At 40.5% G+C, this 9749-nt stretch overlaps 1 protein-coding gene across 1 annotated transcript; it reads right to left on the reverse strand.

The window, feature by feature from the left end:
* Positions 1-2218: 2218 nt before the first annotated feature.
* LOC146971580 (cysteine-rich venom protein latisemin) lies at positions 2219-8418 on the reverse strand. The gene is made up of 8 exons (XM_085802438.1): positions 8377-8418; positions 7846-7932; positions 6820-6920; positions 5063-5153; positions 4560-4702; positions 2716-2804; positions 2500-2582; positions 2219-2355 (listed from the first exon to the last, which is right to left on the reverse strand). Exons 2-8 carry the CDS (start codon positions 7907-7909, stop codon positions 2219-2221), a joined length of 708 nt encoding a protein of 235 aa, XP_085658564.1. The 5' UTR covers positions 7910-7932; positions 8377-8418.
* Positions 8419-9749: the final 1331 nt, after the last annotated feature.

Genomic DNA, 9749 nt, shown 5'->3' on the forward strand with positions numbered 1-9749 from the left:
TTTTTTTGTCAGGCTGCACCTGTTCTGGCTGATAGTGTCAGATCAAGGCCACATAGTTGTAACTTACTACTTCATTAAAGCCCCACAGTGTTAATCAATTGACCGTCTGATGAGCTTTATAGTAGCAACAAAGCAGCTTCAACATTAACCATAGGCCAGTGTTCAGTGCTGCAGTAGAAGCCTTTACTGCTGATGTCCAGGCAGGCACCATAAACACAACATTCACATAATAACACATGTTAAAGGATAATTACCGTTTTTTTACATTCTGTAGGCTACCTTATTTCTAGCATAAAATACGATCATTTACTCACCCAGATATCTTTATTGTCATTACAAGTTGTTCCGACGAAATTAGATCCAGCCGAGAGCCGCGTATATCCATACAATGTGAGTTCACGGGGCAGCGCAATGCAGCCTCTAAATAACACATTATCAGCAGAGAAACACTTTCATTTCACCAATATTTTGTTATGATACGTTAGTGCTATTCCCCTCGGAGGCCGGGGTTAGCTGTTATCAACATCTGGGGTCTGTAGGTTGATCTACTAACCTCTGACCTGGATGATGTCATCTCCGCCCGCAGTGCAGCGCGGCTTGTTGCTACCGCTAATGCTACGGTTCGTTTCTGCGTGTTTCCGACTTGTCAGAACAAAATGAGCAACTGGACGAAGTTCAGCTTCCACAGGCTTCCTCTCTGCAACTACGGCTAGTTGGGCTAAAAATGGACCAGAATGCTGAAGTGGAATCATTATTATCAGAATGAGCCGTGCAGCGGTTTGAGATGATATCATCCAGTCAGAGGTTAGTAGGTCAACCTACAGACCCCGGATGTTGATAACAGCTAACCCCGGACTCAGAGGGGAATAGCACTAGCGTATCATAACAAAATGTTGGTGAATGAACGAGTTTTTACGGCAGATAATGTGTTATTTAGAGGCTGCATTGCGCTGCCCTGTAGACTCGCATTATATGAATATACGCGGCTCTCGGCTGGAGCTAATTTTGTCGGAACGACTTGTAATGACACAGTTATCTGGGTGAGTAAATGGTTGTATTAATGCTAGAAATAGGGTCCAGATTGTAAAAGACAGTAATTACCCTTTAACAGGAGTTTAAGTTATGAGTTCAATATAGTAAAAAAAAAAAATCACTCTACTGTACATGTACCAACCCTGAGAAAATAACTGTCTGTTACGCTGCTAAATGCTTGCTAAAAGTGCACATCCTGTTACCCAGTTTCCTCTCTCTGCCACTTGATGCAGTGAAGTCATTGTGGGTTTATTGTGTATTTTTACCCTGAAAACGGCTGCTTGCTGTTGCTGGAGAAGTCCTTCAGGGAAGTGGTGACAGAAAGGCAAAGATATTAACGACATAGATCTGTAGAGCAGAGGGAAACTGCACTGTCAGATGATAATCCTGAGCAATTTCTTTCACATTACACCTAGTCGTCTGGCACTTTGTTAATATAAGAATATTGATTGGTGCAGCTTTACACATAGGAGAGGTTGATAGTCACTCAGAGCAGCAATTTGTAACATTTACAGTTAGCAGCAGGTGGTTTGTCGGATGTTTGAAGTAGATTTTTCTTGTTGCTTTTAGAAAAAAATCCCCCAGACCAACATCTCTGTAATGTCGCATCTGTAGTTATTTTTTCTATTTTACCATTCACAGATGGCTGTAACAAAGACTTACATGTAACAGGAATAAAGAAACAACATATGATAATGTTTGCTCTGACTCTGACCATCAGTCACAAGGTCAGGCAGTTCAGAGGAAACCTTTACGTCTCTGAGGTAATAATCCTGCCATATGTGGAGCAAGGTGAGAGGGGTGACATAGAGAGGAGGAATAAAAGAAGGAGAAATACATCATGGCTCATCTGTTCTTTGATTTTTCTTGTTGCCGTTTGTATATAAAGCATGGTCATATCAGAGTATGGTCTCATTTATAATATTTTATTCGGTATTTTACCACACATGGTTATAGCAATGATACAGTAGAACATATTAATTAAAGACTTACTATAAAGTAAAGAATCTATAGCTCTACATCTTCTTGCATTGATGATGAGTGTGGCTCATATCTTATGTGCTAATAATAATTCCAAAACATCCTCCAAACCCAAGTTTTCCAGTCATATTCTGTGAAGCTTACATGTAACTAGCACCAAATTAGTACCAAAAAGCATGAAATCTGCAGACTGGAGGGTTTCTCTTTAGTATATTGGGATGATTTCAGTGGTGCATTGACATTCTGCAGGGCACCAGCCAGCCACCAGCTTGTTTTTGCATCCATGTATGACTTTCAAGGTTGGACAGTTCAGGTACTGGTTTATGTAAGGACACGGGTTGGCTGAAATAAAAGAAAAAACAGACACGGTAATGATGAGGTTAGGCAACTGCCTATTTTCTACTTAAGTAAACAATATTTCTTGTCGTATTGTTGTTTGCCATGCAGAGATTGCACATTGTGTGTTTGTCACGGTGTGTTTCTTACTGCAGAGGTTCTCTTCACAGGCGTCAGGGCAGGAAGCACATGGAGGTCCAGCCTTGTAAGGTGGCCATGTCTTGAAGTTTCCTCTGTTAAATAGACAAGAGTGATAACAAAACTTACAAACAGCTCCCTTAAGCCACCCACTAATCTACTGGTGGGACACATGTAAAACAAGTTTATGGCTTTTGAGTGTGTGGAGGATGAATGAGTGGCACATACGCTCGATAGTAGTGGCAGGCATATAAGTAGACGTTGTTTGGACACAGCTTCATCCCACAGCCGATTTTGTAAGAGCTGTTCCACACCACCTGACAGGAGAAACACAATGTTGTTGTTTTCAGTGCCACTTTAATTTGGGAACTTGTTGGTAGTAATGAATATTGACTCACTCTCTCTCTCTCTCTCTCTCTCTATATATATATATATATATATATATATATATATATAGATCTCTCTCTCTCTCTATATATATATATATATATATATATATATATATATATATATAGAGAGAGAGAGAGAGAGAGAGAGAGAGAGAAGCAGTGAGGATGATGACGGTGCTTCAGAGGTTTAAAGTTCTGACTAATTTGATGAGGAAGATTATGAAAAAAGAAGAGAGAGTTGAGATTTCAGCCTGCTCAGACAGCAGGGCCAGTGGGCCACAGTTCCAGATCAGCTCCAGCTCTGTATTCAGACCTGCTGAGCTCTCAAACTAGTTTTTTTTTTTTTTTACCTCTCAAACAGTACCACAGTGACACCACACATATATAGGGTACATTATAGGCTAAATATTGTAAACTTTGTGTATTTTTTTGTCTATTTAGTTGATATTTGGAGAAAATTTCTCATTTCAGGCTACACACATCTCATGAAGTTTGAAATGTATGAAGTCAATATTTAGCTTCTGTTATCCCACATTTGAGACATTTGGTTAGAATGACAGTTAGGCCTAACAGTTATGCTCAAAAAGCAATTTCACAATTTTTTTCTACACTTATCGCCTTATATAGATGGAAAGTGTTACAAAGATATATATATATATATATATATATATATATATATATATATATATATATATCTTTGTAACACTTTCCAGACTGGTAGATGTCAGTTTTTTCATCTTTTCTTGAATTTCATGAGATTTTAGCCCGATGTGTTGCTTTTTTACAGTAGATCTCTTAGTCTTGCAGACAGTTTCTAAGTGATTTCTAGATCCAACAGGTCTGGCAGTGATCAGGCCTGGGTGTGGACATTGAAATTGAACTCAGCTTTCCAAAAAAAATTAGGTTTATCACAGTTAGTTCACGATTTATTTTTTTTCACACATGCCAGCTAGGTTTGGATAGCTTTGAATTGCATTCAAACTGCATTTTATATTTACTTGGGTTATCTTTGTGTATATAAAAATTAGTTTAATAATCTTTAACATTTAAGTGTGATAAAATATGCAAAAAAAAGGGAAAGTGAAATCAGGAAGGGGACAAATACTTGTTCACGGTGCTGTATCTTTTACTCTATTATTTGCAGTTGCTTATTCACAATCAGCCTTTGTTTGGAGTTGTGTTTCTGCCATTCACTCTCATTTTATCTCTGTTTTTGGCCTGGACCATCTCTGACAGAACTAGCTGCCATATTTAGCAGCTGGAGTAAAGGGCAACTGGTGTTATAGAGCTTTTTTTGTTAGAAACAGCTGCCAGCTGTGGCCGATAAAACAATGAGACCAACAAAGCAGAGTGTGAATTAAACACCGAAGCTGTCGGCGGTAATAATCAAAACAAGGGCTTAAAGACACTAAAATCCACCAAGGAGGTCAGATAACTGGAATGACAGGTGATAATTCTCTGTGTCTCTTCATCGCTACAAGCAACACCTTTCTCAAACAAGTGGTGATTTGATCCGTTGTTATTATAGCTGCTTTATTTAAAAGAAGACTGCATAAGAGTATCACAGCAACCAAAAATACAGCATGCCTTTTTGTCATATGTGCCATCACAACATTTTTATGCCACCACATTTGTCTTTGTCAGCACATTAGGGTTGTCCTTAACACAACAGCTAAGTGTTACCTGTGTGTAGTGGCCGGTGGGTTGGCCAGTGGACGATCCTTTGGGATACGTGTAGTGCAACACCTCGCTGTGCCAGCTGCTGATCACATCGGCCCATGAGTAGGGTTCGGATCCATAGAACATATTCTCACCCAATTCATATCCTGCTCGATGGTGAGAAACACATGGCAGCACTGATTAATGGGTGTCTGCAAATACACAGTTTTGTTTTCATGTTTTAGTAGATTAGAGTATTTAGATAAAACAGGGTTCTTTAAAATGCCTATTGATGATAATCTCCTTAATGATAACACATCCTACTCTGTGTAATTCCTTATTAAAAGAAGGTATGATGATTGGAGATAAGATAATGTTCACTGTGACTCTGACCATCAGTCACAAGGTCAGTCAGTTCACAGGGAGCCTTAATGTCTCTGAGGTAATATCCCCACCATCTGTGGAGCAAGGTGAAAGAGAACCAAAGCAATAGGAGGAATAAAGGAGTGAGAAACAGTCCTTTGTACCATTTAGCATGCGGGTTTCCGGGTCTCCATGAGCCAGAATACATTTGTCAACCCAGGCCTGAGCACTGACTGCGACCTCCTCACTGTACGCCTGCAAAAGAAAACTAAATTACACAACAAATCAAAGTTCCCCAGGTCATATGTTCCCCGCTTTGGGGAACGTAGAACCCTTTTTCTAAAAAAGGGTTCTACGTTCCCTGCCTATCTCCCCCAAAGGACCCGGGGAACATGCAATTTTTGGTCCCATACCTGGAAGTGGAGTTGTGACATTGCAGATTTTTGCCTATTTTTGAGTGAGAAGTTGAGTTGTGACTTTGAGTGAGAAGTGGAATTGTCCCATTGGTTGGGTTTAGGCAATGAAGACATAGGACATAGAACATGGACCCTTTTTCAGAAAAAGGGTCCATGTTCCCCAGTATTGGATTCATGGATCAGACACTTGTTGTGATTGTTTTGATTAATGACCTTGTTAGAGAACAGCATGATATGTTATGTTAAGTACTGAAACATTGAAAAGTTGGCCATTCAAAAGTTTAAAGAAGGTCAAATCAAGTTCACCTGTAAAGGTAATAGTGCATTTTTCAGTAGATGCTCTCTGAAATTTCATCCGAAAGCCGAATATCTTTAACTTTTTGTGGATATACAGTGAGTGAATTGTTATTAACTCATGAGTAAAAAGTCCTACACAGTGGCCTCCATATAAAACCATTTTTTGTGAAGTCATAAATGACCTTGACTTTTGACCTCTGACCACCAAAATCAGTCAGCAGTCATTCCTTGTCTCAGATGAGGAATCTCTGAGACTGTGGCATCCACGAGAACAGGATGTATGTACCATACAAAAAAAAGAAGATATATATATATATATATATGGTATACGGTCAAAGCCAGGGGGATATATACTGTATATAGCCAGCGGTACTCAATAGGCGGCCCGCCGAACCTTCCAATCAGACCCGCGACTGAGTTCTACTAGTTTACATATTACTGTATACTGTATTTATCGGGCTCCGTGCGCCTGTAAGTCAAAGCGCTGGGACATGGAAACACGTGCAGAGCGTTTGTGTGTGTCTGTGAGGCCCTACACTGGGATACAGAAACGTCGACGAACCCAAATCACCATGCGTGAAAATTTGGGGAGCGGGCTGGACTGCAGGGGTTTCCCTGCCTGTCTGCAGAGACCGTGGGTGATTCTCACCGCGGTCTTGGTTCAACTGTGTGTGCATCATGCATGGGGGGCCGTTCAGATGAAGCGTCTTTTGCGCGCGCTCAAACCCATTCAAACTAGCCGCGCGTCATGCACGTTCACAACTCAAAAGCCGTGGCCGCGCGCATTTGATGAGACGCAATTGTTTTTCCGTGCACGTCTGTGGCGCATAGCTGCACGACCTGCTTCTCCCCCGCTGTTGTGTCCCGGTTCCATCGGCCTGTGTCTCCTACTGTTTCCCACTGAGCTCTGCCTCGTTTGAAAGGTGAAGGAAGCCCATGTGTGGAAAGACGTCGCCTCCGAGATGTAGAATGTGTGTTATAGAAGAGAAACACACATTTCAGGACCAATGACTTGTATCCTCAGAACAGAGTCAGACATGTCCTGTGATGGTCAGTGTGGAGGTAGAGAAAGTTGTTTTATGACTGTCAGGTGTCTTGTGCAGGAAACGTGACCCACTTGCTGTTGTTTCCTTCTAGGACAGGTTAATGCAGGGGATTATGCACAAATATTGTCTCAGAAGCTAAATGTTGCACAAGTATAAACAAACCATTTTCAGCATGTTAGAGGCCGTAGGCTGCACCGCTCTCCTGAAGGCATTGTGCTTGTCAACGATCTCGGCCTGAACCGTTGTGCTCTCTGGGCAAATGTCTGCACACACACAGACACACCCAGACATCCAGACACACACACACACACACACACACACACACACACACACACACACACACACACACACACACACACACACACACACACACACACACACACAAGTAAACACCAGATTAAAGACATAATCATGGTATTTACTCTGGTGGCTTAATGTCCACAATATGACTCAAACGTATCCTGGTTTAATTACTATGAAATGACTTAACATAATAATAGAACATACAAAGAAGACTATGCCAAATCCCATAATCTCAGTGGGAGATTTATTGGCATGGTCTCAGGATTGATGCTGGAAAAGAAAATACCTCTGTAAAATTAAACACACTGATGCATTTCACCTGGTGCTTACCTTTCTGTGTGTTGACACCATGAAGAGCAGCAAGGGACATTTGAAAATGAGAGGAATTAAAAGTAAGTTCTCATCAGTGAAAAATAGGAGTTCATATACAAAAAGACATCACTTCTGCACTAATTTGTACTACTACTTCAATAATAACAATAATAATACTTCATGCACAAAATGTATATATATCAAATGTATGTGTCTCATACTTTTCAAAAAGCAAGTTTGTAAAAGTCCTCACATACATAAAAAAGTACAACTGCCATCATGAACATGAGAGTAGAAATGAAACACAGTGAAAAAAAAAACATTATGTTTAGGCTAAAAAAGTAAATATTTTTAGTCCAAAAACTTTTTAAAGTAGACATTCTCTTTGTATATACAGGGTCTTATATTAACGTTAGTTATTGGTGTTTTAAGTAGAATTGAGCAAATCACAATATTACTGTAATATTTTGTATATTTCTTGGAAAAGAAAAAAAAGAACAAATCAATATATTTAAATATATTCATTTGTATGTTTCTAAAACATTTGTTAGCTTGTTTACCCATACTCTCTACTCACCACATTGCAGGCTGACTGCACTTGATGCAGAGTCAAGATGCAAATCACAAGTGCAAACATTTTCCAGTTAAAAAGCAAAATACCTACAAGGGGGACGGAGGCAAACAGAAGAAGAATCGCCATGATATTTTGAAGTGCAATGTGATTTGATAATAAATCACTCCAGTCTTATTATTAAAATAAATGTCAGTCCAATAATTAATTTGAACCCATTTTCTTATTTTTTAAATGTAATGTCCTACCAAAGCAAAAAGGGGAAAAATCATTTAATAAAAAAAAAAAAACAGTTAAATTCAAGAGTTTAAGTTCAAGAGCAGTTATTTGTCACATGCAATAATACAAGATCATTGCAGTGACTTGATGTGTGCATACACTCCTGTGCAAGTTTAAAAAAACAACAACAACATTACGATTAAGATTACAAATATATTGTTTTTCCGTCCTGACTGCTAATTTTTAATTGTGTAATAAAAGAATTAAAAATAATCAAATTAAATTCAAGGACACCTTTGAAGTAGGAAACATACCTGCACCTGGGTCTTCAGGAGGTGGAGGTGAGCTGGCGCTTCCCTCTCCTTCCTTTTATAGGCTCAGCTCAGCCGTCACTGTATTCAAAAACACAGCCCATTCCCTCCGGACAAAGGACACGGGATAACAACAAGTTTATTACACTGTAGTAAAGACGCCTTTTCTTTAAAAGATGGCAACTGACAGGGGAGTAAACAAAGTATTATTAAGCCCAAGGGTGTAGTGACTACCTGCATTAGCTCAAGTTTACACATCATAAAATAAAAAGGGTGACTGAGGACAAGGTAAATAAAAGAAAAGGAACACTGCAGATTACAAGTCAGAACTGTATAGTTTTGTATGTAAATGGATTAAAGTCATGCAGCAAATGTTGGATAAAGACACACCCAGAAAGGTCACTCACATGATGTGTGTGTGTGTGTAGCATTAGGGCCTGGAAAATGCTTCATAGTCTATTCATCCATTAGATGACTTGTCTGTTAGTAAGTGTGGTACGACTGTTGCAGAGAGTTTTGTCTCTAAAGCCAGGGACACACCGAGCCGACCGTCGGGCGTCTGGCCTCGTCGGACGGCGTCGGCAGCTCGTCTGTTTGGTGTGTTCCTCTCCGTCGGGGAGCCTCGGCTCTTGTCGGATCTCGTCGGGGCCGATTGAACATGCTCAGTCGGGACTCGTCGGCCGTCGGGAGAGTAGACTCGTCGGGTACTCTGATTGGCTGTGTGCTAGCTATGGCGATTCTGATTGGCGGTGCCCTAAGCGAATCAGCGCGGTGTGTGGGAGGGACGGAAGTGACCACAGAAAACAAACGGTGTCCTAGCCTGTCCTACAGTAGAAATGGTATATAAAATAAAAAGAGGAGTAAAGCAATATATTAAGCGGCAATATATATATATTTTAACATCAAAGATGTTCAATAATAATGTTGTCTCATTGATGAAATTAACTGTGGCAGTGGCATTAGTTTGTTTGAATGAACAGTGAGCAGGGCTGCCCCTGGTCTGTATGGGTCTGTATTTCTATGGGGGAGTCCTCGCCACTCAGTCGCTCTGGTCGGCAGTCGGGGCAGTGTGTTTCACTGTTTCCTTTCTCCCGACGAGAGGCGACAGACTCGTCGGCCAAAGCCGTCGGCGTCGGGACGCGTCGGGAAGCGTCGTGGCGGTGTGTCAGGGGCTTAATGTAGCAGCAGCAGCTTAGAGGTGTAAAATGTAACACCAAGTACAAATAAAGGACTAATGCTGAGAGACAAAATGCATCACTTTAGTGATGCAAGGTTATGAAATCACTGTATTTGCTCAAATCACCATGTGTGTTATACAGTTGTTTCTACTGGAATTATCACCTGTGTCTCTGTAGCTCATCTCTTCAGACTGCTTT

Source organism: Trachurus japonicus, chromosome 16, assembly GCF_045865225.1.
Source record: "Trachurus japonicus isolate A0001 chromosome 16, Traja_1.0".
NCBI lineage: Eukaryota > Metazoa > Chordata > Actinopteri > Carangiformes > Carangidae > Trachurus > Trachurus japonicus.

Excerpts from the sequence above, each read along its gene's own strand:
- LOC146971580 (XM_085802438.1), bottom strand. The coding sequence starts at position 7,909 with ATGTTTGCACTTGTGATTTGCATCTTGACTCTGCATCAAGTGCAGTCA. Across the intron at positions 6,921-7,845 it reads GTCAGCCTGCAATGTGGTGA|ACATTTGCCCAGAGAGCACA; the intron begins GTAGAGAGTATG and ends GTGTGTGTGCAG. Across the intron at positions 5,154-6,819 it reads CCTCTAACATGCTGAAAATG|GCGTACAGTGAGGAGGTCGC; the intron begins GTTTGTTTATAC and ends TTTCTTTTGCAG.